This window comes from Pogonomyrmex barbatus, unplaced genomic scaffold, assembly GCF_055798465.1.
Source record: "Pogonomyrmex barbatus isolate J1 unplaced genomic scaffold, ASM5579846v1 scaffold16, whole genome shotgun sequence".
Classification (NCBI taxonomy): domain Eukaryota; kingdom Metazoa; phylum Arthropoda; class Insecta; order Hymenoptera; family Formicidae; genus Pogonomyrmex; species Pogonomyrmex barbatus.
Window position 1 is genome coordinate 1,357,369 of NW_028297112.1, and position 27,211 is coordinate 1,384,579.

The 27,211-nt window shown below is 31.7% G+C and overlaps 4 protein-coding genes and 1 pseudogene across 5 annotated transcripts; all 5 read left to right on the forward strand.

Moving 5' to 3' along the window:
* Positions 1-1,520: 1,520 nt before the first annotated feature.
* On the forward strand, positions 1,521-8,517 carry Etf-QO (electron transfer flavoprotein-ubiquinone oxidoreductase). 2 transcript variants are annotated; one of them, XM_011632702.3, is made up of 8 exons: positions 1,521-1,697; positions 2,761-2,871; positions 2,950-3,298; positions 3,386-3,692; positions 3,785-4,026; positions 4,110-4,498; positions 4,605-4,826; positions 7,699-8,517. In XM_011632702.3, the coding sequence occupies exons 1-8, from the start codon at positions 1,658-1,660 to the stop codon at positions 7,860-7,862; spliced, it is 1,824 nt and encodes a 607-aa protein (XP_011631004.2). In that variant the 5' UTR covers positions 1,521-1,657; the 3' UTR covers positions 7,863-8,517. The 2 variants fall into 2 exon arrangements, with proteins under 2 accessions (XP_011631004.2, XP_011631005.2); XM_011632703.3 differs by lacking the exon at positions 1,521-1,697 and adding an exon at positions 1,724-1,877.
* Positions 8,518-11,329: 2,812 nt separating this feature from the next.
* Positions 11,330-13,956, forward strand: LOC105423079 (4-vinylanisole receptor-like). Its single transcript, XM_011632726.3, has 6 exons — positions 11,330-11,732; positions 12,042-12,393; positions 12,742-12,972; positions 13,041-13,154; positions 13,430-13,585; positions 13,775-13,956. Exons 1-6 carry the CDS (start codon positions 11,476-11,478, stop codon positions 13,823-13,825), a joined length of 1,161 nt encoding a protein of 386 aa, XP_011631028.3. The 5' UTR covers positions 11,330-11,475; the 3' UTR covers positions 13,826-13,956.
* Positions 13,957-14,060: 104 nt separating this feature from the next.
* On the forward strand, positions 14,061-16,899 carry LOC105423080 (uncharacterized; annotated as a pseudogene).
* A 374-nt stretch (positions 16,900-17,273) lies between these two features.
* Positions 17,274-22,097, forward strand: LOC105423058 (odorant receptor 13a-like). Its single transcript, XM_011632704.3, has 6 exons — positions 17,274-18,048; positions 18,468-18,795; positions 20,053-20,283; positions 21,087-21,200; positions 21,396-21,551; positions 22,018-22,097. Exons 1-6 carry the CDS (start codon positions 17,765-17,767, stop codon positions 22,066-22,068), a joined length of 1,164 nt encoding a protein of 387 aa, XP_011631006.2. The 5' UTR covers positions 17,274-17,764; the 3' UTR covers positions 22,069-22,097.
* Positions 22,098-23,189: 1,092 nt separating this feature from the next.
* On the forward strand, positions 23,190-27,166 carry LOC105423059 (odorant receptor 10). The gene is made up of 6 exons (XM_011632705.3): positions 23,190-23,449; positions 24,011-24,365; positions 25,499-25,729; positions 25,821-25,949; positions 26,511-26,666; positions 26,914-27,166. Exons 1-6 carry the CDS (start codon positions 23,190-23,192, stop codon positions 26,962-26,964), a joined length of 1,182 nt encoding a protein of 393 aa, XP_011631007.3. The 3' UTR covers positions 26,965-27,166.
* The last annotated feature ends 45 nt before the right edge of the window (positions 27,167-27,211 follow it).

The following is a 27,211-nucleotide window of genomic DNA, read 5'->3' on the forward strand; positions in this document are numbered from 1 at the left end:
CCGTTTTCGAAGAAAGAATTTGAACCTTTTTTTTGTAGGACTATCTAAAGGCACAGCATGTGTTCAATTCATGCTGAGTTATTGTAACCATTTAGATATTTGAAACGAGAAAACACATGATGAAAATTGTTAGAAAACACAAAATGTTAAAATCTAAAAGTTTTTAATAAAATAGTGGTTGCAATCAATAGAATAAATTTGTAAAATATATATATATATATATATATATATATATATATATAAGATATATAAAACTCTTTTTTTGCTAGAAATTTATAAATAACCATCTTATATATTCAAAAATGAATTATTAATCAAGATTAAAACCATAACTCAATTATATCTTTGCGCAGAAAAATAACAATAAAATAAAAATGTGTAATAATAAAAAGAAAAGTTATAGCTACTTTTTTAAATTTGTTATCATATATGGTTCGCTTATAAATAAATCATTCTTCTTATATGGAAAGAACAGTTTTGCTAGAATATTTAAAAATTTGGAAAGAATATGATAGCAAAAATCGTATCCTTGCATAAAGATATTCGAATCGATCGCTAAAAAGCTCAAAAATTGTTATTTATTTTATTGCAATTTATGAGTTTTAGGAATTTATGATTTTTTATGTTAATCTTTTAAATATTTTCATATTCTTAAAACTTCTTTTCTTCTCGACAAATAATGTCTAAATAAACAAAGATAGATAAGATAGATAAGATAAACTTTCCGTTTTATGACTAATCATAAAATTCAATCCTATACAAATAAATCGAGATAGGAGATAATGTCTCGTACATATGTATAATATAATATATTTTCTGTTCTTACATTATTTTTTTTGTTGAAAAATTGATCACATTTATCACATTTAGTGTTACAACACGTTATTATGTACGATAAATAATCATGAGTTTACTTTAATTGTGGAAAAGGATTTCTAGTTCTACAAAGTTAATAAAAAATGAGAGCAATACAAAAATTGCTGTGTTTTGTCGATAATACAAAGAAGGCCAACAGTTTCTTAAAATTTATAATTTATATCAATAGTCGATAATATCGATACTCTTTAATTTTAAGATCTGGTTATCGGTATTTATCTAAGGTCGATAATTCTTAACAGTACATCATCGATGATTTTGAATAAGTTTTTTTTGAATTGCTTAAAAAAAAGAAAAGGAGACAAAGTGATTTTCAAGATATTGAAATAGTTGAAACCGTAATTCTATTTTTAATCGATTCGAATGTGGTGCGCGATTAAACTCGTTTTGCACAGACGCCGCTCGAGGCATTCTACTTTCGCAAGACTTGTAAGAAAGTGAAGAAATATAACACGCATAATTGGGTGAGTTCAAGATGACAAAGAGACTTGTTCGTCAAGCGATCAAATATAATTGATTGGATCGATAATTAAGAATCAATCGCTCGGCGAACAGACATAGCCGCTTTGCTTGATCGCCTTCCTTCGATTCAAGCCAGGAAGAATCGATTCTCGATTAATCGATCGAGGCATCGATTAAGAAGCAGGCATCACTCGCCTTTGATCTGGCGCTACTTGCGCTCGAACGACAAGTGTATTGTAAATTTGTTTTTTTTTTTCTTCTTTAGCATAATCGGTCAGGTTGTCTTTCGTGTCGATCTACAGTTGTATATTGTCTGTGCATGATCATGGCTTCCGTGGTGTTCAGTGCATCTGGCACCAGTAAGTGTTGATGTCATTGTCAAAAATTTTCCGGTCAGATGTAACCTTGTACCACCGTACAACATTGACAAGAATGACAATCGTATTGTTTAAAATTCACTTGTTCTGTTTTTCGAAAGACGATCGGTCATTGAGTGACGATGAAATGAAGCTTCGCGGAGATGAAGCGATTTACGATTTGTAAAATACATAGCACATTATTATCATTACGTAACGTCATTAAAGAATGCCACTCGATGTAAAGAAATGTTTATGGTCGTATGTAAATGTTTTTCGCGATTATTTAATCACGTTTGCAACGCGGATAAATGTTTATTGTCTGCAATAAATACTTTGGCGTTGTTTAATTTATATTTTTGATAATTTTTGTATAAATATCGAGCATTAATCTCAAACGATTCACGTTCATTACGACAGTACAAATATGTGTGATTGCCCTTTGCCCCTGCGACATATAAATATTTCTTAAACGCTCAAGTATCTTCTGCACTTATCTACATTCCTTTTCCAATGTAGATTAATTTTAATTTCGATTTAATTTTTTATCTTTTCTTAATTCTAAGAATTAAAAGAAAAAGATAAAAAATTGAACCAAAATTAAAATTAATCTACATTAGTAAAAAGAATATTAAAGCGCGAGAGTTTTATTCTTTTATTTTTAGAAAACGACTTTATTCTTTTATTTTTAGAAACATGGAAAAGCTTTTAATCAAGAAAATAAAATTTCTGGTTTTGTCTGAAACGTATATTTTTATTTGAAATCAAATATAAGAAAAAATTTAGATTATTACAAAATGAAAAAACGAATTTTTGAAGAAGTGCGAGTAATTGCAACGTTAGAATTTTATGATTGATAAATTGGTAACAATTATAATTATGCACAACATAAATAATTCGAATTATATTTTAAAATTTTAAAAATTGTTGAAATTTTTAATTGATTTTTTTATTTTTTACTAATTTATATAACGTGTTTACATAATAAATATGTAAATACTTTAATTCAAATATAAGACATATAGCAATCCGCTACATGTTTTAATTTAATTTTGCATTTTACCAGTACAGAGGGTGCAAAGGATTTTTCAGAGAGCTTATTCAGATACTGCCAAATATCCTCAAATTACAACTCATTATACAGTAATTCCCAGGGAGACGGATTCAAGATGGAAAGGTATGTTTTTTAATTTTCCGTATAAAAATAAAATAGTTAATACAATGTATTTTAAGAATGTATTTTCTTATTTACTAGATGTGAACATGGAGAGATACGTGGATGAAACCGACATTCTAATTGTCGGTGGTGGACCAGCAGGATTGTCAGCAGCCATTCAGGCTCGTAGATTGGCAGAGAAACATGGCAAGGAACTCAGAGTTACTCTTGTTGAGAAAGCATCTACAATTGGTGGACATATTCTTAGCGGTGCTTGTTTAGATCCAATTGCTCTGAATGAACTCTTTCCAAATTGGAAAGAATTAGGTGCACCATTAAATACTCCTGTCACAGAAGATAAATTTGCATTTCTCACAGAAAAGAAAAGGATATCTATACCTATTTTCAAGGGGATGCCAATGTATAATCATGGAAATTACATAGTAAGGTAAGCTAGAACTTAATGCACCTATAAGTCCTTATATGAGAGAAAAACAATTTATGTTGATTGTAAAAATTTGTACTTTTGTTACAGATTAGGCCATGTAGTAGCATGGCTTGGTGAACAAGCAGAAGCTGCTGGTGTTGAAATGTATCCTGGTTATGCAGCAGCAGAAGTTTTATATCATGAAGATGGATCTGTTAAAGGAGTGGCCACGAATGATGTTGGTATTGCTAAAGATGGCTCACCCAAAGAGACATTCGAGCGAGGCATGGAACTTCATGCAAAATGTACTATATTTGCAGAAGGTTGTCATGGCCATTTAACAAAACAATTGTCAAAGAAATTGAATCTTAGGAAAGATTGTGAACCGCAAACGTATGGCATTGGTTTGAAAGAGGTAATTATTTAAGAATTAGTTAAATTAGAACTACAAAATTAGAAACTATGTAGATATGTTTTATATTCTAAAATAAAATATTTTTTTGAAAGGTTTGGGAAATAGAGCCAAGCAAACATCGACCTGGAGCAGTTGAGCATACTGTTGGCTGGCCACTTAATAGAAATACATATGGAGGGTCGTTTCTGTATCATTTGAATGAAGAAACACCCTTGGTTGCAGTAGGTTTTGTTGTAGGATTGGATTACACTAATCCTTATCTATCACCCTTCAAAGAGTTTCAGAGATTTAAACAACATCCTAGTATTAGACCAACATTTGAAGGAGGAAAGAGGTTGGTATCTGTAATAACATAATTTAGTATGTATTGTATATATTATTTCATATTTTTTACGTTTGTTCTCTTTAATTTTTTAGAATAGCTTATGGTGCTAGAGCATTGGTAGAAGGTGGATTCCAATCTATCCCCAAGCTTCAATTTCCTGGTGGTTGCCTCATCGGATGTACAGCCGGTTTTTTAAATGTGCCCAAAATTAAAGGAACCCATAATGCCATGAAAAGTGGTATGTTGGCTGCAGAAAGCGTTATTGAAGCGATTATTGATACAGAAAATAACACCTCACCAACAAAAGGCTTAGAACCAAAAACATATACAGATAAAATAAAGAATAGTTGGATCTATAAAGAATTGAAAGCTGTAAGAAATATGAGGCCTAGTTTCCACTTTTCTCTTTACGGTGGTCTCATATATTCAGGTTTTTCCATGTTAATAGGCGGAAGAGAGCCATGGACATTGTCCCATGGAGGTAAGGAAAATTTATGCAGAGACATTTGAAGAAATTCCCTGAAAAATATTACAAATATTAATTTAAAACATGATATTTTAAACATTTTTGTATCTTATGTCTTTAGGTGCTGATTATAAGAAATTGAAATCTGCGGCTGAATCAAAACCGATAGAATATCCCAAACCGGATAATGAGGTATCTTTCGATCTTCTGTCATCAGTGGCTCTAACCGGTACCAATCACGAAGCTGATCAACCGGCCCATTTAACTTTGATGGATGATACCATTCCTGTAAAAAGAAATTTAGCTGAATTTGCTGGTCCGGAAAGTCGATTTTGCCCTGCTGGTAAGTCAATTTACAGTATAATTATTTATTTACCATTTTATCAATATATTGTGATTATGAATTCTGCATTGATTGTATGTTAGATATATTTTTATTCCTTTTGTGAGTTACAAGATTGATCTAATGGACTTTATGAACATTTTTTTACTATATATGTTAGATTTAAGACTTCTGAGCTAAGAACTCCATGTTGACGACACAGCGTCGCAGTAAAAATTAGAAGCTTATTTATCTTTTTTTATCTTATTCTTGTCCTTATTCATCTTTATATTAAATGACATGCTGATGATTTTTAAAAATTTTTGCACTTAATTTTGTTATTATGTACTTAATCATGTAGATGTGATTCGTTTCGTACTTATCAAATTCGTAAATGGAAATTAAAGTTACCTTTGAATTTCATATGTAAAAACATATTTTTCAGTTCTTTTAACAGCCGTCAAACCGTGTTTTTTTATCTAAATAGGCTTTATTTTATGTGCTTTTTACAATTATTTATTGACTATCAGGGGAAAAAATAGTAGCCGTTCATTTTCACAAATGTCTTAAAGCTATCTCAAGTGTCATTTTAGTCAAATATTTCTTTTTGCAAATTGTGTGCAATAAATTTCACTATCATTCTCTTATAACGTCACGATTCTAATATGGTCACGGCAACTAGTTAGGAGCTTTAATTATTATAATCTGTGCTGAGTTATGGCATACAACGATTTAATAAAAAATAATATCCGTCTAAGGAAACCTTATTTATTAAATGCTATTTTATTTAATAACTTATTAGCTTATTAACTACATTACTATTAACATAATAAATTTATGAAGAGATTATATTTTGTAGCGTTTATATATTTATAGTGAATTTCACGAGAGAAATACATTAATTAATAATTTTATTAACACTTTCGCGCAAATTTATTAAAAGATAAATATATATATTTTTGGATAAATATATATATTTTTATTTATTTAATTTGCATGATTTGGAAATTATATATTTTTTTCCTTTCATAGATATCACTTAGCAACATTAAAATCAATTTATTCAAAAACCGTCTTTCTTAATGCAAAAGAAAAAGCTCGGTTATGTTAAGAATGAATAAGCGATATACTCTTATCGTATTGCGGAGTTTGTGATATTTATTCTGTATAATATCGCTTGTTTTATATTACTTTTAGATATTTAACAGATAATGTTGAAGCAATTTTTTTTTTCTATTTTTGAAACGCAATTGAATTATTTGTCATTTTAATAATAAAAATTGAAAAATAAAAATGCTATTTATACTTAAAATTCGCAGAAATGAAATACAATATCTCTGTTCAAATCAATTGAATTTTTAACATGCTTATTTCCGTACGATTTTATCGATTGTTTAAACATTCATTTGTTTTTCGGAAAAATTATCTGATGCAAATTTATTTCAGCAAAGGAAGAGTATTATTACGATGAGAGATCAATTTCGTTCAGAATAAATTTTCGTCTGCAGGCAATCTAGCTTCTTCCTCTTCCGCCCACGTCTCTTCCCCTCCCCTTTTCCAGTCTTGTCGGGGGTTTATCGACCGTTGTGTCCTTGAACCTGGAGTCACCCGGACAACCCCCGCATGGCTAGACAACCCCGGACCAAGCTCAATCCCCAAAATCGCGTCCTGCGGCTCCGGCCAACAACCTTGCTGTCGATTTAGCTTTTCTTTTTCTATTTCTTGAGAATATTTATTATATTAATTCTGAAACAATGAAAGTGTTTTCCAAATAAATTAAATATATATTATCTGCTATAACATTTCTTCAAAATTTATATAATTATTCTTATATGTACATAATGATTTTATAATAATTATTTATATTTATAATGATTATAATTATAATTTATCTTTTTAACCATTAGATATCTTGGAATTTAATTTATGAATGAACAAATCAATGTCATAAGTCAAAAATATGTTCAAAAAAATGTTCAAAAAATAGGACATAATGGCGTTACTCGGCAAGCAAGATCTTAGATACGTAATAATTTTCTTTTAAATGTCTACCGAATAATGCCGTCTATTATATTTTGTTAATTTATAAAATTTTATAGAATTAAAATTATTAAGACAACATTTATAGCAAACTTAATTGGGAAGCACAAAATTTTATTATCTTGTCCGATCATTAATGTTTTTCTGATCGAATAAAAAAATTATATAATTTGAATTTTTTATTGAAAAGTTTGCAACAAAAATGAGTCTTTTTTTTAATTTGAGCTTTAAGATTGAAAGTTTATGTACGAAACATCTTATTATGTCGCATAAACATTTTTGATAATTTTGAGTTTATACGTTTGCTTTCTCATCATTGTTTTTTAGACATCCTTTGATTTTTACAATATCTTCTTTTCTCATACTTTCTTTCCCATACTTCTTTTCGCGTCTCCGGGATGCGTCTTCCTGTTTCTTTTCACAGAGCCAAAGTTGGAGCATCGGTGAGGAATTTGTCTGGGAGCTTTCCTACAGGATAGCTGCGCCGTCTGGAAGATGGTGGGGACCGGGTTATCGACTGTCTAGCCGAGGGCACGATGTGACCTTCGCGGCGTAAATCTTCCACTCAGCAGAGTACTGAGAATATATGTGTCTGTTGAATAAATCGTGCTGAATAAATCATCCTATGCATGGCGACATTATTAACATTTTCTTGAAACAGATGAACGATCTCAAATTATATAAGGAGTTGCTTATTTTATTGCAATCGGTCATAATTCGCGTGGCTTGACAAACTGGTAGACACATGGTTTTTGGATGTGCTTCTAACTTTATTGCAGTTGTCGAGAGAGAAAGATGTGTGTAGGCAATCTGTTCCTCAAATCTAAAACACATGCGTGCAATCTGGTTTTAGGTGTCTACGAATTCGTGCCGTTGGAAAGCGGGGATGGTGAAAGATTGCAGATCAACGCGCAGAATTGCATTCACTGTAAGACCTGCGACATCAAAGATCCTAGTCAGAACATCAATTGGGTTGTGCCGGAGGGTGGTGGCGGACCAGCTTACAACGGCATGTAACGGCATATATCAATTGATCAATTCATTGATTGCTCGGGTGCAAAACATTCGACGGCTCAACTTCTTTTATCGATTTTCAATATCGATTTCATATGCTTTTTGACGAAACGTATAGATCGCTGTCGTATCACAATCAGTTTTTGATGCTGTATAACAGTATAATTATTGAAATTTGCTATATGATAGAATGATATAATTTTCTATTTCGTAAATCAATATTATAATAGAATTGATTTTTGTTCAATGGAAGCGAGTGCTTTCTATCGATGCTCAACGCATATACTGATTTCGTAGCATTACATATATATAGATACAAAACTTTTTGAACATTTTACAAAATTTATCGTTTACTGTAAATAATATTTATATGTACTTTGGACTGCATATATTTTTAAATCAATTGAAAAAGAAAAATCATGTAGAATATTAATTTTATGAAAATCTTGAAAATACCTTCTCTTTCTTTGTAAGAGATTTTTATGAAGTGAAATGTTTCTCATGAACGCAAGAGGGAAACACTTTTGAGGCTCTTGTGTAATAGTACTGTTGTTACTATTTTTTGATAGAATTTATATAAATAATCAATTTGTATATTACGTTATATTTTTATACAGAGAGGCGAATAAAAAATATATATATGTTTATATATATAAAATTTAATTTTTTTCTATAGAATATAATATAATTTTTATCTATCCCTTTTCACAATAATAATCCAAAACTTTCCATTTGGATTTAGATTTTTTTTTACGTTGTAATGATGATAAAAATCCTCGTAAAGCATTTATATTTAATGTTTTTTTAAAAATTTTTTTCATCTGTTTTATAAAAACAGCGTGTCTAGTTAAAATTATATTACTTCCTATTAGCAGATAAGCGGATTAAACTAAGTAGAAAAATTCTCTGTCATTTTGAACTTTGAAATAATTATTAGTATTCCATATTTTCATATTAAAATAGAAAAATTATTGACAATTTTTGTTTAACGAAAATATGTATTCTTTGCGAATTTTACAAATGTAAAAGATAAATATCTCTTTTTTTATAAATCTTTTTTTATAATCGTTTATACTTAATCATTAGTATACCTTTTTAAATTTATCTTTAATTATAAATCATGGGAAGAATCATGATTTTATCTATTATATTCTATAAACATTAATTTTGAAAAGATGGATTCTATTCTACAAACATTTTTACAATTTTTAGCATAAAACATGTAAATATATAATATTCTACAAAATATTCTTCAATTCTACAAAAGAGTATATAGAAATATATTCATTCGAATTTCGAAACGTTTATATTCAATATAAATGCATACTCACTTTTTTTTTATTTTGGAATTATACATCAAACGCATTTTTATCCAGTTGATATCGACGACCCGATATTGTTCAATCTTGCTTTTCTACTGAAATTCCCAAAGCGCGCGTAAATTTTTACGGCTCGCATTATTTTGTATTTGTCCGCAACATCTTTTTAGCCGCCGGCGTCATGATTTCCTATGAGACCACGGATGACGACCGAACGTCTGCAATTTGTAATAACTTAACTGCAAGGATGATTTATAGGAATGATTATGATGCACTTTGAAACGAGCATAAGTCGGCATTCCTACCTGCGATTTATCCTCTCAAGTGGTTATCTTCTCGAAAAGTGAATTTAATAATGTCGAGCGAACCGAACGTCGGTCGTTGGTTTGCAAAATGCGGCAAGAAACTAACATCGAGGGAGATATCGTTGTAATTTTTCGTCGAGCGTGGAAATCGGTTTTCACCAGAGAACACCCATGTAACATTTCGAATTTTTACAATATTTACCGTGTATATTCCGTGTATATTCCTTTTATTTTTCACTCGCAGAAGGTTGGAGAAATGAGAGGGAGACGACGTCTATCATTGCGCTCTTCGAAAAGGGATTGTTTCATGCGATACGCGTTTCTTTTCAAAACAGAAGCGATGAGACGACATACATTTACATGAGCTACACACTCCGAAAGTGGCACATCTATTCTGCCGCTGATACGGATAAAATTTATTACGTGATGTAACTCGCGCAGGAGCGATGGTTACGACTGCCGCTATCGTCGCATGCACATTGTAAAATTGTCACGTTACATCATCATAGAAGTCGATCGGAGATATTGGAATTCTCGCAGTCGTGTGAATTCATGCGAGCGCAATATTTATTTATTCACTACGGCTGTTTCAGATCGAAGCCGAGAGAATACTTCGGAAAAAGTTGATTCTTTCGATAGATGCAGTTACACATACACGTGAAAAAAAAAAGGAAAGAAATATTTACTTCATTAGAAAAATAATAGCTATGTTAAAATACACACGTAACAACTTTCTATATACGAATAGACCTTTCAATCGAACAATATTAAAGTCTGATATGGCAATCTGATTAATTAACAGTATAATTCTGGATTTTACATCCTGAGATTTAGGCTAAATTGCTAATAAATATTGTTATTTTGGCTTTAAGCGAGACTTAAATATATGTCTATCTTTATTTAGAAAAGAAGATAAAGATAAAGATTAAATATATGTTTAAATCTCGCTTAAGTCAAAATAATGCTGGTGCAAGCTAATAGTTAATAATTTTTAGATTTACAAATCGTTAGCGTTATTAGCACACTGAAGATGATGCAATTACTGATAAAAACATTTATATTTATTTATTTTGCAATATTTCAATAAACATCAAAAGTCAGCTTGGCTCATTTTTAATTCTTTTTTTAACTCTTTTTTACTTATTTTTTTAAATATTTATCCGTTTGAGCAAAAATTGAAGTTCACATTTTGTTTGATTAGTCTTGAATTTATTTAAAAAATTATTTTTAACGTATTAATCTGTCAAACAACTGATGTGAAATCGTCGCTCGAGCAAGTTCTCCATGATGTATAGCAAACCTGACGCGACAAATTGAGCTATTATGGTTTGCCATTACATTTCATTATCTTCAGACAATTGTATTTTAATTTTCCGTGATTGCTCGAGATCGCCATGAGGCGATTTAAGAGATTATAGCCATACATTTTTAAAGCAAATGTCTTGCGATCGCATCGGTGACGTCGGAAGCGTAATGCACGAAAATACGCGAGATCAGTCTGTCTCTTATCCTCAACAGTCCTTTTCTCCGGCAATTGTCAAAGTGGTCGTTACACATTTATGTACACTTCGTGTAATTGTCTTCGATAATTGCAGTCGAGGCAGTCGTTCTGTGCAAGCAGCACTTTACTCGCTGCCTCCATGAGATCAAGCAGTCCTCGTGGAAAGTTTTTATGGCGTAACATGGCGTTTAGCTAGCCATGTTTAGCTAGCCATGTTTAGCTAGCCACCAAGATTTCAACATCAGTGCTCGCAGCGCGAAGACACGTGACTTACGGCTGGTTGCACTTAATCAGGAAGGGTCCAGCTTCTTTTTCGGGAGAGACGTGATAAAACTGCGAATCTCTACGTCGGTTGAACGGACGGACGGACGATCTCTACGTGGTTGTGGCTGTAACGATTGTCGGAATCGGCCAATTAATCGGGAAGCACAGAAAGAGAGAGAGAGAGAGAGAGAGAGAGAGAGAGAGAGAGAGAGAGAAAGAGAGAGAAGATGATACCTACCAGCACCATCGACCGTACGATGGAATTCACTTTGCGGCTGATTGGCGTTTGGCCGGATTCCTCGTGCAGATTCCTGCCACGCGTCGTTTGGACGATGACGATGATCACCTCGCAATTCTTACAGTACTGGTATCTTTTTACTCACATCGGTTCCGACACTCTGCCGGATATCCTGGACTCTCTGAGTCTGTGCTTGTCAAACAGCCTGCTGTTTCTGAAATTGAGTCTTCTTTGGTTCAACGGGCGGTAAGATTTGTTAACGACGTCATCAACTAACAAATGAAAGCAAACATACGTAAAATATTTTGATTTAAACTAATAATTAATATTTAACGTGGAAATGGATGCATTATTTTGAGGAACAATTAATTTGACAGTTGATCGTAAAATGTCCGATAATAGATACGATATATTATGGCAAATTGTCTTAGATATAATTTTTCATAGAAAATTGAATCGAGATCCTTTGGAAAGGATCTTTTTTTAGAAAATTTCTTATTTTTGTTATTGATTTGTGTAGTAATGATCTACGTGCATATATATCGTGTTATTTAGTATCATTTACAACCTTTTTGCGACGATGGCAGAAGACTGGAATGAGTGTGCGTCCACTCGTTTGAAGATGCAGTCGATGATAAATAAAGCGATTTTGTCCCGTCGATTTTCAAGATTCAGTATTGGTGCGTATTCGTGCTCGATATTTTTATTTGGGGTAGGTAACATGGTCATTCAAAAGAGCACCGATTCCGAGCAACTTGTCGAAGAAAGGCAGCTTATTGTTAAAATGGAACTGCCGCCCGAGTGCAGCATATCACCAGTTTACGAAATAGTCTCAGTCACACAATTTCTTGTGCAATCCACATTGGCACTCGTAGCGGGAATGCTGAATGCTTTCATAGTGACGTTAGTAAGTTGGTTTCACATTGAAAAATGTTGCGCTTTTCTCAAAAATATTTTACTTACAACTGTAGTATTACTACCTTACGATTCAAATTAAAAAAAAAAAAATTATAACAATTAAACAAACTTATAATAATTTTATAAAAAAGTTTATAAAAAATTAAATTTATTATAACTCTAATACTGTACAATTTTTAACAATTTATAACAATATTATATTAAAGATTTTTTTATCACTAAGAAAATTAATTTTGTGTCAGAAAAATTTGAATGTCAAATTCGAATTAACAAATCTTTAACGCGTTATGAATCGAGTATATTCTTTTGCGATACATTTCTGGAATATCACTTTTAGATACTTCACGTTGCCGGTCAGATTGACATTATATGTCACGAATTGTTGGAAATTCCTATAGCTGAGGATAAATGCGACATGCGTATAGTTGCATTGAGATCCATCGTGAATAGACATCAAAGGATTATTGCCTTCGCAGACAGTATCGAGAATGTGTTTTGCTACATGTCGTTGATGCAATTTTTTTCAAATATGTTCGTTATTTGCTTCCTCGGATTCATAATCGTGACCGTAAGTAATTTGATATCCTCGTCCCGAAACTTTAGGATTTGTTCGAAGGATCCATCTCTATATCATAGTCGCTCAATTCCCCTGATGTGGATCTCCTGTTGATGAGGATTATGCCTTATTACATCGTCATGAACTTAGAAGCGTTTGTACTTTGTTACAGCGGCGAATATCTCAATTCTAAGGTGAAAAAAAAGAAGATTAAGATCAGTTTAATGTTACATAGATACATTTAATAACTAAATTGATTTTGAAATAAATTAAATAAATAAAATAAACAGAATAAATTAAATTGAACAGTCAAATTCGTGCAAAGATGTAAACAAATCATTATAGCTACTAAATTGTCACATAAATATATTTTACAAATTCTTTATTGTTAATATTTTATTTCTTTGCTTGTTTAGAGCAAGTCTATAAATGAGGCGGCATATAATATTTTATTTCTTTGCTTGTTTAGAGCAAGTCTATAAATGAGGCGGCATATAATTCGTTTTGGTATGAATTAAAGTCTACTGAAAGTAAAATCATATTTTTCTTAATAATGAAATCCCAAAAGGAATTGACAATGACAATTGGAAAATTTATGAATTTATCCTTGGAAGGTTTCACAAGTGTAAGAATTTTGGAATTTACGAATTAAATTAAAAACAGCTTTGTTTTTAATTTAATTTACAACTTTTACTAACCAACAAGATTATTAATAAAGAGTCGAATTCTTATTATATTATTTATTATGTTAATTGCTTCCACGAAATTATAAAATTTAACAATTTATTATTTATATCATGTTTTCTTTTCGCAGATACTGCAGGCTTCTGCGTCTTACGTATCGGTATTACATGCAATGTATTGAAACACAACACTGTAAAAATTTTTTATAGATATGATTGCTTTAATTAAGCCATTGCGATGCAATGACTTCAATTGCAATTATTTTAATATAGAGAAAATTGTATAAATAAATGTATAAATATAGCGCAAAAATACTATTTTGTTTATCCGACTTCATTCACTTTTTGTTATCTATTTCATTTAGAATAGAAATGAGTCTATTAATAAAGAAATGAGAAATTATTTTTTCAAAAATATAAAGTACACTGCAAAAATCACCGAAAAAAATAGCACCTTTTTTTATCAAGTAAATAAGTAAGTTTATCGATTACAAAATAACAAATTATTTTTTTCAAACACAGCATGCACAGCACTAGACACTTGAAGCAACTTGAAAGAGAGAAACATCCATCTTTGACACTGATCACTGAACACTGCGTCATGCTTTGCGCATTGGTTGTGTCAGGGATATTTGACTCCCTCCTTTTCGCGAAGTTCTCCATCTTACTTTCGAATGTAATTCCGTAGTGCACTACGATGTACAAGCTTATCCAAATCGTGGCTTTTGCATTTTTAAAACGAATAATATTCCGATTGCACATCTGGGAGCATTCAACGTGGAGGAGCGCCAAACTTATTACCTATAATATATTTTTTCCTCCTTGGCAAACCTAAAATCATAGTTGTGTAGTTTTCTTCTCTTATAATATACCACGTATGTGCGATGAATAATTTCGAATGGTTCGATAACACTGGGTTTCGTGCTCGGGCAACAACCCCTCTAGAATTCTTGAAGATTACTCGATGTTGCGTGGCGAGTGGTGAGATTTCTACATTGTATCAAAGTACTGGTAATAATGTGGTAACTTCTTGACTATTATTAAGGGTGGCATTAAGAGAAGTATTGTCAAATGCGTTGGGAATAGCTGTCCTGCTAATCGGAATTAACGTAAAATGGGTCTTACGACCACTGTGAGCCCCACGGTTGAATTCGGGTTACGCGCCATTGGGATTTGGTCGGGATCTTATAGCATCTTATATCGGACTCTTTGGACAATATCCTTAGGGCTTGCTCAAATATTACAATTTAAATACATTGCCACCTGCGTCGAGACTGCTAATTTTCCCGATTTAGTGGACAGCGTCAGTACCACGCTGCCTTATAGCTTGCTATGTTTGAAGCTAATTATGCTCTGGTTAAATCAGAGGTAAGAAATTTTCTTATTTTGTACAAAAACGTATTTTGTAAAGTAGTTATTTGTCAATCTGTAAGATTTTTAAGATATAAAATTGATGAAGTGAGATTTGCGAAACCAGTTATCTTGTTTTAAATGCATGTATGAAATTTTCGTTATTATAATTCTCCTTCTTTTGTAACACGTAGAATTAATGTTATCAGTGCATTTTATGCGGTGGGAATAATTATTTCAGATTATTTAATGACATTTTATCATCGATGTCGCGAGATTGGTGCAATTGCGGTACTGTCGCTTTCAATGTATGCACCATGACAAGTAAAGCTAATCTTTCGCATCGTTGCTCGATGCTGATTATTGGGGTATATTCAATAGCTGTTGTGGTCTACGTCTCTGTCATATTGGAATTTAATAGTATCAATGACGAGTTCAATAAAGGAGACCAGCAGTTATTTCTTAAAATGGAATTCCCTTTCGTTTACGAATTTTCTCCTGTTTACGAAATTGTCATGTTTGTTCAATTTGTGCAATTGTTGAGCAACGCCTCGGTAATTGGGATGCTGGACGCGTTCATCGTAACATTGGTAAGTTTCTCATATCTTTTGACAAAGTATTTATATTAAACAGCATATAAATAGCATTTAATAGCATATAAATGCGATGACTTTAATATTTCTTTTCGACTCTAGATGTTTAGACGTTTAAGATTTATCTTGTGTAATGATTGAAAGTCATATTATATATAATTATTTTTAAATATTAATGAAATTTTGTTGGTTTAAAAATAATTGTTTAAAACTTTTGTGCACCGCACGTGCCTTTAACATTAATAACATGGAGAACGTCTTGGACTTTTAGATACTTCACATAAGTGGACAGATAGACATCGTGTGCCGTGGGTTATTTGAACTCTTTTCAAAAGACTGCGAATGTAAATCGTACAATGATGCAAAGATCGCAATTATTCGCAGGCATCAAGATATCATTACGTTTTCAAACAATATACAGACTCTTTTCTCTTACATTGCATTAATGCAGTTTCTTACGAACACGCTTGTTATATGTTGTATAGCATTCACAATCGTAACAGTGAGTTTTCTTTATAAGTATCTTGCTCTAAATAAATTATTGTTATAAATATACGCATATATAAATGATTTAAGTCCTTTTTTCAACGTTTCAGTCGATTGGTAATAACAAAGGGTATGCCATGCTATTGAAGTCGCTGTTTTTTTACATCGCTATCACTTTGGAAGCGTTTATCTTTTGCTTTGCTGGAGAATATCTTAGCAATAAGGTTTAAATTAATTTATATATATATATATATATATATATATATATATATATAAAGATTAATTTTTATATTGCAAATTTTTTCATTGTGTGAATTTTTCAACATGCTAATGTAATCTTTAAGAAAACAGATTGTTTTTACAATCTACAGCGATTAAATATTTCATCTTCGTGAACAGCATGATCTTATTGCTACCTGTTTTCTCTTTTTATTTTTGTAGAGCAAGTCAGTAGCAAATGCAGCTTACGAGGCTCTTTGGTACAATGCGAAACCCAGCGAGAGTAGATTTTTATTAACTTTAATATTGAGATCACAGAAACGATTGACATTAACAATCGGGAAATTTAATGATTTGTCTTTGGAAGTTTTTGCGAATGTAAGATATATTAAAAATAATCTTTCTTTTAAACGCACATTTTTTTTATATAAAACGATACTACATTTCAGATTTTGAAAGCTTCTGCTTCTTATGTATCGGTGCTGCTTGCAATGTCTTGATCAGCAAAAAGACATCAGCAAAGTCTACATATACATATACACATATTCGCATATTATATATGTAGCTTAGATTATTATAAGTCACATGCTATGTGAATATTTTTTTTCCATATTTTACTCACTGATCGCTTTTGTACACGTTTACTTATTTTTTCATAAACTTTGAAAATTAAACGTGCATAAAAATGTACATATTAAATATCTTTGTAACTCCAAAATATGTAAAGTTTATTATTATTTACATATTTAATTGTATTTACCATTTGCACCGCACAAAGTTTTATCGAAGAGTTTATCAAAATTTTGTTGTCCAAGATAAATGCATGTATAATATTATACACACATACATATACATATATATCATATTTATATACTGATATATTATTGGCGATTTTAGATCTTTCACTTTTTTTCTCTCTCATTTTTTATTCTCAATCCGAGATCTCTTTAAGTCATGCGCATTCAAACCGAAGTTATATATGTCGCAAGCTCTAATTTATCTTCTTGCTTGTTGCTTCCTTGTGCATTCTGACCCATCATTCGCGAAGATTCAGCACTATGTTCAGAACTTATACTCGCTATTTTGTTCAGAAAGTTCTTTCGACGATGGTCACTCTGACGATCTTTGCTCACGCACTGGCGCGCTGCAACTTTTCTCTACTTCCTTGCATTTTTAAAGTAAATCACCTACAATAACGGTGATAAGCGGCTTTCTCGTTCCGGAAACTACCAAATACTGCTCTCGTCGATTCCTATGGTCGAGGCCTGCAATCATCGTTCGATCGTTATAACTTTTTTCTGCATTCTTAAGCACATGACAAAAATACACGTCTAGCGTTTGCGATTGGTCAACGGTTGTTAAGGTGGGGTCGTATCCAATCTTCACGTTAATATCTCGAAGCTTATCCTTCGACGAATACGATTGCACGGAAGTTTCGTTAGGAACTTACGCCATTTTGTCGGACTTTGTCGGATGGAAGAAAACGCGTCGAAATTGCATCGTAGAATGATACCGACCAGCACTGTCAGTCGACCAGTCAAAATCGGCCTCCGTCTTACTGGGATATGGCCGAATTCTCCGATTTTCTTCAGGCTGCTTTGGACGTCAGTAATGGGAACAGGACTAATTTTCCAGTATCATTATCTTCTGATGCACTTCAGCACTAAGGAGCTACCAAATCTAATAGACGGCTTAAGCACCACCTTGCCGTATAGTCTCCTTTTCTTCAAGCTGGTCGTCCTGTGGGTAAATAATCGGTAATGCTTTTTATGACATTTTTATAATTTTAAGAGGCACATTAAATTAGCACTTAAAAATTGAGTGTAATAATGTTACGTGAAATACACTGATTCTTGCCAAGTAAGATTGCATCAAGGTGTTGTGTAATGTCTATTTTGGAAATTGCTGATTTTCTGAAAAGATACTTTATATTAATAACGTGATGTATATATTATTTTTTTTAATTAAATATATTATTATTTTATTATAAATATATTACTTTTTATTGCGCGCATTAATATATAGCAATTCAGAGGCGTTTGACAGTCAAGTATTTCTGGTTTGGAAACAAGGCAATCAACTTTGTGTTTCTCTTCCTTTCGCAAAAGCATGCTTTCTGTGATACGTTGTGAATATAGATCGATGTTACAACGTGTTACGAGGTGTTGCATTGCAGAATATTCAACGATATTCTGACGGCGATGTCCAACGATTGGCGCGAATATTCTAGCATGTACGCCATGATAGACAAAGCGGTCCTCGCGCATCGCTGCTCGAAACTGATCATCGGTGTGTACTCGACAGCGGTGATGCTTTACAGCACCGCATCTGTTAACTTTCGCAAGCAAACCGACGACGATTGTCCGGAGTTGCTTATAAAGATGGAATTGCCCTTCGTATTTTGCGAATCGCCGATCTACGGTATCGTGGTGAGCGTTCAATTTGTCCACCTAATGGCGGTCGCTTCCACCATAGGTATGCTGGATGCATTAATGGTTACATTGGTAAGTTAGAATTGACATTTATAATTTTTCTTGTTTTATAAATTGTATAACAACACACAACTTTAACACATAACTTTATTATTTCTATAATTTTTTTATAATATTAAGCATATAATTGTCTTAATAATAAGAAGAAATAATTCTTTTTGCTGAAATAAAGTAAAAGTGTAAAATAAAACTGTTAACAAATACGAAGGATTTGATAGGCAACAATCAAGATGTATTGGAAAAAATTAAGAGATAAAATATTTTAAAGAAAAAAAATTATATTAAACATATGTTACTGATAAATAAATAAATATTTTAATTTCTTGAAAAGATAAAAACAACGTTAACCAAACTAGAATGATTAAAGCATATATATATATATATATACTTCATGAGAAATTATGTGCTGACCAATAATTAAAAAGAATTACTTATACTACTTGATATTTAAATCGTGATATATTCACGGCGCACAAATATATAGAAAGCATCGGTTTAAAAAAAAATAAATTGTCAAAAGAGCAGCAAAATAGCAAATCAAATAGCACGACACAAAACATAGGCGCAGGTAATAATACACGTACGTGAGACGCTTCGAGACCGACAGGTTCTCGATCCTGAACAACGATCGATGCTCACAGGTCTTTATTTTTTACCCCCTCTTTCATGCAAGTCCATCATGCTTGCTCCCCTGCTATTCGTTCGCGCTTTCGATCCGTGATCCATGCGCATGTCAACGACGTCGGCTCCCTCAATGCAGGATCCCGCGCTACCCTTAGGTGGGGTGATCCCGCTTCCGTTTGCTTCATGTTTTACTTCATTGCGAAGTGGACAAGGCCTTGTGAGCATGTTTTGTCTTCACGTTCTAATGCTTTACCGCAAGTCGATTGGCATTTCCGTTTGTTTCAAAGACGTTAATACCGCAAAGGAGTTTGCAACAATCAGCTTGACCATCTGTTCCCTTCTGGACGGCCCCTTTTTTAAGTCTTATACATAAATATGTTACGAGTACTTGCAAGACGAACTGTTGAAACATACATCTTATCTAGCGATATTTCCTTTTTTATTTATTGTATCGATAAATACATCCGCTATATCTTTTATCTTGATCTTATATCTTTAGTTTGTTATATTTCAGTAATATTTTCAGTAATAATCTAAGTTATATAAAAAAATAAAAATTATTTTTAGTATAATAGTTTTTGACATATCTCTGATTATGTGCTTTCTTTAGCAGTCAAATGACTGAATAATTATAATAATATACAGATGCTGCATATTGGTGGGCAAATAGATCTTATGCAACAGCAAGTGGGAGAAATTTCTCCCAAGGAATATGATGAATATTTATCCACTAACATTGTGAGATCCTTGATTAATAAGCATCAAAAGATTATTGATTTCTCGGAAAATATTGAGAGCCTTTTTTCTCATATTGCATTGATGCAACTCTTTTCAAATACGATGATCATATGTTGCATCGGGTTTCTTATAGTAACCGTGAGTATTTGACATCTGCAAACATTAAAATTGTGTTTTTTTATGTGGCGCTTGAAATTTTTTGATGAACTACTCATTGTGCTTTATAAACGTTATGGAAAGTATATTTTACATACATATAAAATAAATATATATATATATATATATATATATATATATATATATCGAGATGATATATGTGCAATGCATAGAAACATATAGGGCGTGCATTTTTATATCTTTATCCATTTCTATCAATCTAGATTAACTGTAATTACGATTTATCTTTTATCTTTTTTTAATTTGAAGAATTAAAATAAGATAAAAAATATGTATTAAATCGTGAAAATAAATAAAAATATATTAAATTTATATTAGTAGAAATGGACATTAATCGGAAACAATACAACATAACAATATAAACATATTTCTATCTTATCTTATTTCTAGTTATTTACATGTTTCATATTTTTGTTTCTAATATCTTGACAATGGTCTCAGACTTGCAAGTTCATTCAGATTGTAGATACTTCACCAGACTACAATCCACTAATTAATCGCAAGCCTGAACTAGAGACTGTACGCAAAAAAATTTCTCTATAAATGCATTGACGCGATTTCGAGCTCTTCGAACAATCGTCGAACAATCTCTTCATCTATTGAAAAGTTATGACTGACCGGATATTCTCAATCTCTTTTATCTTTATATAATACTCGTTGCGGTTTTCACAAACTGCACAATGGATGGAGCTAAACGCTTGCTGTCTGCGTGTCTGAGATCTCTGTCTTACAGCGATCGTTCTTGATCATTTCTCGCCTTGCAGTCGTTGGGCACAGATGAAGGCATCAGGATGTTAGTGAAGACTGTGTTTTTTTACATTGCTATCACTTTGGAAGCGTTTATCTTCTGTTTTGCCGGCGAATATTTGAGCAATAAAGTAAGTATCTGAAATCACTTGTCAGAAGCTTCTTCTTTTTCTACTGTGCTAGATTAAACAAAAAAAGAAATTATTAGTGTTGCTGGTATAAAAATTGAATTGATACGAAGAGATTACTCACGTGAAAATAAAGCAATTTGCTTGAGTCGAAAACGACATTTTTCCACATATACCCATCTCTCATTTGCATTTTAGAGTAAAATGATTGGTGACGCGGTATATGAATCTGTTTGGTATACTCTCAAGCCTCGAGATTGCCGGATTCTGTTGTTTGTAATCGTGAGATCGCAAAGACGGCTGACAATCACTGCAGGGAAATTTATGGATTTATCATTAGAAGGATTCACAAACGTAAGATTTCAATAAAATTAAGAACTTTTATATAATTAATTTATATAATTAATTTTTATATAATTGTTTTAATATAAGCTTATTTTAGTATATAAGATATCTATATTATGTCTTTATTGTGGAAAAAAGCATAAAGAATTTTGTACATTGTATTTAATATTTAATTATACTCTATTATATGAGATTACAATTTATATTTGTTAAATGTAGAAATACAATTTTACTAAATGTAGAAATATAATATGAGAAAAAATTAATACAGTTTAAAACGGAATATTATAGTTTAAGGACACATATTTACATTATTGAAAGCACTATTTTCCTTCTATCTTACATTATTTGTAATTATTGCTAAAATCATAAGTAAATATAATTTATATCACTTACTTTGTTTACAATAATATTATTATATTGTGTATTAATTCTTCTGTACGGTAAATTGATTAATTTCATGTTACTTTTGCAGATTTTAAAAGCCTCCGCCTCGTATGTATCTGTTTTATATGCAATGTATTAATGTTGAAGAAGTTTAAAATTGTGTACACATGCTGTGAAAAAATTAAAGTATTATTCATTTCTTTTTATAAACTTATTATAACAATTTAATAACACACGTCATCGTGGATACAAATTGAAAAAAAATATAAATCTTTTTTTTTTTATTACACCATGATCCTGTAACACAGATGAAGAAGAGTTTAATTGATTTAATTTTATATTATGATTTATTACCTTAGAATATCATTTTTATCATCGTCATGTTCTTTTTTGTTAGATAAGGTACGGTTAGGTTAGGTAGGTGAGAACAGTACAAAAAATATAATATAAAGAAAGATATAAAGATATATAAAAGCACTTGAAACTTTTTGCACCATTAGAATAAAAAAAGTGACTTTATATCTATCAACAAAATTTATTATTAAATTTATTATTTAGGAAAAAATAATTATGAAACTTATTATTTTCGATTTATCGTTAAGAAAAGTGATTTTGTATTTATTAACAAAATTTTTTATAAAAATGGAAATCTGCTTTCACTGCAGCTTGATATTACATATTATTTCTCTATAAGAAATTGTCACTGCGTACATTTAGAAATATCTGCGCATGATCTGCGCGCATAATCTGCCATATTTCTCTGCCATATTTTTGCATTTGAAAAAAAAAAAAAATCATTATTCTAGTAGATTCACTTGTGAAACGTAAGTAAAAAGGCCGTCTTCTGCATTTTTTAAGCTAATTTGTTCCATTGTCAGCAACATTTGTTACGACAAATTAAGGCAATCATTATACATCGTGGTCGTACATTATAATCATTGCTCGATCCTTGCAATTTTAATCTCCTGTCTCGTGTAAACCACTATAACTTTTGTTTTCAGTTGGTTGCAATTGACCGGTGATTACCTCGCTACGGTTACGTTTAGTCGGCGAGCCTTGCGTGATCAATTTATCGCTCTAGAGTCGTTTTAGAACAGCCCATTGACGCTGCAATCCATGGCTTTGCGACATTAGCAGAGTCGACAAGTATCTCAAGTTACATTTTGGATAACTCAGATGTTTAATTCTCAAATTTTACGTAACAGTTTGTAAATTTGTATATCTTTTTAATATAAATTATAAGGTGCCACGATGCGGAGAATGACGCAACAACCTACAAGCACCATTGCTTTTTCGGTGCAAATTGGTCTTCGTATTGTTGGTATTTGGCCTAATGCGCCATACGCGCTATTGTTTCGGGGTATTTGGATATTGACCATCAGCATAGTGCAGATTTTCCAATATTGGTGGATTGTTCTTCACTTCGGCGATGACATGTCACATCTGTTAGACGGTTTAAGTGTCACCACGGAGTACACAGTGATGTCTCTGAAATTAATTATTTTATGGTTGAATAGTCGGTAAGAGAATATGTCTTATGTATAATCGAAGATGGAAACCGAGTTTATTTCTACATTATTCCTCAGGCCACAATTCTTACAGTAACATTTTTTCCCTATGAAATAAAGATCTTATGTCTTATTTTTTGGTAAAGAATTGAATATATTTAAAAGATAATTTAAGGATAACGAAATCAATCAGACGAAATCAATCAGACTTAAATAATTAATTGTTCTTACTTTCATTAATCAATTTATGTAGGTGATAATAAATGACAAATATTGTCATTTTATTGCAATAATATTCACCTAGATCCAATTTATAAAGCTTCTTTATTTTATTTTATTTTTTAAATTTGTTTATCATTATATGTTTTATTATTATATTCATTATTGTATGTTACATTAAGCATATTTATTATTGTATTTTTCACTGTATTTCATTTCTCGCTGCATATTTATCGCTAAACATATATTGAAAGAGATTAGATCTATTATCTTTGCAAAACTTAGTTGTTTTCTTATTGTGTTTCGATCTGCGAATTGTTTATCTGTACATTCGGATAAAGTAAACTGCCGCAGTATATTTTACGACGCCCTAGCTGCGATGGCTGCAGACTGGAAGGAAACTACCATCGGCGAAATGCACACCATGACGATCATGATGAGCAAGGCCAATTTATCGCGGCGGTTCTCCAACGTGATCATTGGACTTCATTCGATGGCTGCGTGTTCCTATGGCATTGGCGTGCTTGTATCTCACACCGACAACGCCGATGGAATTGAGACGCCCGTTCGCGAGTTCACGCTGAAGCTACAACTGCCGTTTGAGTGCAACGAGTCGCCATTCTATGAGCTCGTTATGTGCCTGGAGTTCCTTCATCAACTGGCATCTTCCGCCACGACCGGCGTATTGAACTCTCTGATCATCACGTTAGTGAGTGGAATCTGCGAAAGAAGAATTATTTCTTGATATATCTTTTTAAGCTACATAACTAATATAATTGGGAGGTATTCTATAACAACAATTACTATGTCTTTCATGACGGCTGTAATTTTGTTTATTAACAATATGCTACGTATATACTGTGAAAAATGAATAAGAACAATGAATATTCGGTTATTGTATTAATACTTGATACTTTTTCTCGTTTTTTCTTGGTAGAAAAAGAGACCCTTTTCTTTTTATTTTTTTTTTTCGCTTAGTTTTTATAGTATGTTAATAACACGCGAGAATATTTCCAAAGCATCAATCTAAAAAAGAATAATGTATTCTTTATCAGCAAATTATTCAACGCTTATAAACATACTAGTAATGTTATAATCTAATAGCCTCTTGCATTTTATAATTAAGTTTGTCTCACAAAAATGTAATATTTTAAAGTAAAAAAATCATACATTTATTCATCTCAATTTTTCTTCTTACATTAAAAGAGTCTTAAATTTAAATTAAATATTTCTTGCATGTTATATTATATACAAAGTGTTTGATTTCTAATGATACACCACTTGAGTGGTACAGGTAGACCGGAAACCGAGTAGAAAAGTTCTCTAGCATTTTACGATATTCGCAATTAGTAATGAGTTATTAATTATTAAAGCTCGTAGAATGAGCGCGTATCCGCCCGGCCCATTGCATGCAGGCGCGCGGCGAAATGCAATCGTCCAACCCACGTTTAGGGGTAGGTAGAAAAGATATTTAAACGTGAAGTCTACAAATGACATACCATCTATTTATAGTGCACACCAAACATTTCGTTGGACTTCACCACGCGCTCGCATTGGCCAATGGGCTGGGCGGATACGCGCTTATTCTATAATCTTTAATAATTAATTACTCATTACTAATTGCGAAAATTGCAAAATGATAGATGACTTTTCTGCTTAATTTAATTAGCTTTATCTCTATACAAACGGCATATCAGAAATTAGACATTTTTCATATATCTTTTTTCACTTGTATAATAATTTTTTGTATATCAAACAATTTCAACAGTTTAACAAAAACTATTATTTTCAATATTCCTTTAATTTACATTACATGATTTTATAGAATATATATGTTTTCAGATCCTTCACGCAAGCGGTCAGATAGAAATTCTGTGTGACGCGTTGAGAGATGTCTCTCCTGAAAAGAACAACCGACGTCTAGCCGTCTCCATCATGAAGGAGCTGATCGGCAAGCATCAAAAAATCATCAGTTTTTCGGATAAAATCGAAAGAATCTTTTGTTATATAGCGCTAATCCAATTTTTATCGAGCACATTAGTGACTTGCTGCTTAGGATTCATGATCGTAACAGTAAGTAATCGTTCGCCAAGAGTGAGGAGAAGTGCAAAGAAATGATCTGTGTCTCGCCGATAGTGATCTACATCGCGGTTCGATGTTGCAGTCGATCAGTACAGCGCAAGGCTCGGATGTGATCGATAGCTCGGCATTAATGAAAGCTATAGTGTTTTATATGGCCGCTACGGTAGAGGCGTTTATCTTCTGCTTTTGCGGAGAATACCTCAGTGCCAAGGTCGGAACGCATAATCGAGATCCTTATGCTTCATCATTGATGATCATTGATGATTATTGATGATTATAGAGATATCGATTTACGAAGATTTCTGCGCGTGCACGCGCATGCGGTTATAGATTATCTGGCAATTTCAGATATTGATAATTGCATTTTTATCAGATGGAGAACGCACACAATTGTTTAAACGAGAAATTAAATCTTCTTCTTCAATATGAATGTTTGTTGCAATTAGTTTCCAATAATTATCTGTATTATTTATAAATTTAAAAAACTTTTGTCTTTATTACGTTATTAAATAATTATCACTTTAAATAATTATTTATTTTTATTACTTAAATAGTAATAAAAATAAATAATTATTTAATTAATGTTAATAATACTATAACACCATAATTATCTGAGGAGAACGTATTTTTGATAATCTAGAAATATGACAATGGCTTTTGTGCTACATTTAAACTTAAGTGTCTGAATTGTTGCATTTTTATAATAGAATCAAGATTTTAATATCAATTTATCTCACTGACAATACGATATTTTTGCGACACTCTTCTTCAGAGCAAAATGATCGGCGATGCTGCGTACAGATCAATTTGGTACGATCTCGAACCTCATGAAAGCAAGCTTGTCCTGTTGATAATATTGAGATCACAGAGAAGACTGACCATCACGGCCGGAAAAATTATGGATTTATCCTTAGAAGGATTCACGAGCGTAAGATTCCAGCATTGTGAATTTTTGTTAATGAAATCTTTGTCTTGACGGACATTTGTGTCATTCTAAACGACCGCGATTTATTACAGAATTATTAAATAATTTTATAACACAATTTTTTAATGATTAATTAAAACATATCTATTTTGAAGAATATATTTATTTTATATTTAAGTAAATTATTTACTTATGCGTTTATTTATTTTGTATCTTTTTATTGTACTATCATTTGATATAATTTTTTTAGATTATAAAGGCTTCTGTTTCGTATGTGTCAATATTGCACGCGATGTATTGAGATTTGAAGAGACGAGCCATTCTGTCTAGATGCCCATTATGAAAATAATAGATTTTTAATCGGTTCTTGCTTGTTTTGATGACGAACCGATGATGATAAATTAAATGTAGATGATACAAGATGTACTAATTTAACTTCCGCAGTTTATAATAAAATGTTTAGATTTTCACATTTGCTATTCACATGTGAACCTATATTTTTTATATTTCACGATATAAAAAAATAATTCGTTTGTTTATATACTTAC

Bases quoted from the DNA above. Each gene is read 5' to 3' on its own strand.
- Etf-QO (XM_011632702.3), top strand. From the start codon at position 1,658: ATGATCATGGCTTCCGTGGTGTTCAGTGCATCTGGCACCA. The intron at 1,698-2,760 runs GTAAGTGTTGAT...GCATTTTACCAG, and splicing joins GTTCAGTGCATCTGGCACCA to TACAGAGGGTGCAAAGGATT. The intron at 3,693-3,784 runs GTAATTATTTAA...TTTTTTTGAAAG, and splicing joins ATGGCATTGGTTTGAAAGAG to GTTTGGGAAATAGAGCCAAG.
- LOC105423079 (XM_011632726.3), top strand. From the start codon at position 11,476: ATGATACCTACCAGCACCATCGACCGTACGATGGAATTCACTTTGCGG. The intron at 12,394-12,741 runs GTAAGTTGGTTT...TATCACTTTTAG, and splicing joins ATGCTTTCATAGTGACGTTA to ATACTTCACGTTGCCGGTCA. The intron at 13,586-13,774 runs GTAAGAATTTTG...TTCTTTTCGCAG, and splicing joins CCTTGGAAGGTTTCACAAGT to ATACTGCAGGCTTCTGCGTC.
- LOC105423058 (XM_011632704.3), top strand. From the start codon at position 17,765: ATGGAAGAAAACGCGTCGAAATTGCATCGTAGAATGATACCGACCAGC. The intron at 18,049-18,467 runs GTAATGCTTTTT...GTTGCATTGCAG, and splicing joins GTCCTGTGGGTAAATAATCG to AATATTCAACGATATTCTGA. The intron at 18,796-20,052 runs GTAAGTTAGAAT...AATAATATACAG, and splicing joins ATGCATTAATGGTTACATTG to ATGCTGCATATTGGTGGGCA.
- LOC105423059 (XM_011632705.3), top strand. From the start codon at position 23,190: ATGACGCAACAACCTACAAGCACCATTGCTTTTTCGGTGCAAATTGGT. The intron at 24,366-25,498 runs GTGAGTGGAATC...ATATGTTTTCAG, and splicing joins ACTCTCTGATCATCACGTTA to ATCCTTCACGCAAGCGGTCA. The intron at 25,950-26,510 runs GTCGGAACGCAT...ACTCTTCTTCAG, and splicing joins GAGAATACCTCAGTGCCAAG to AGCAAAATGATCGGCGATGC.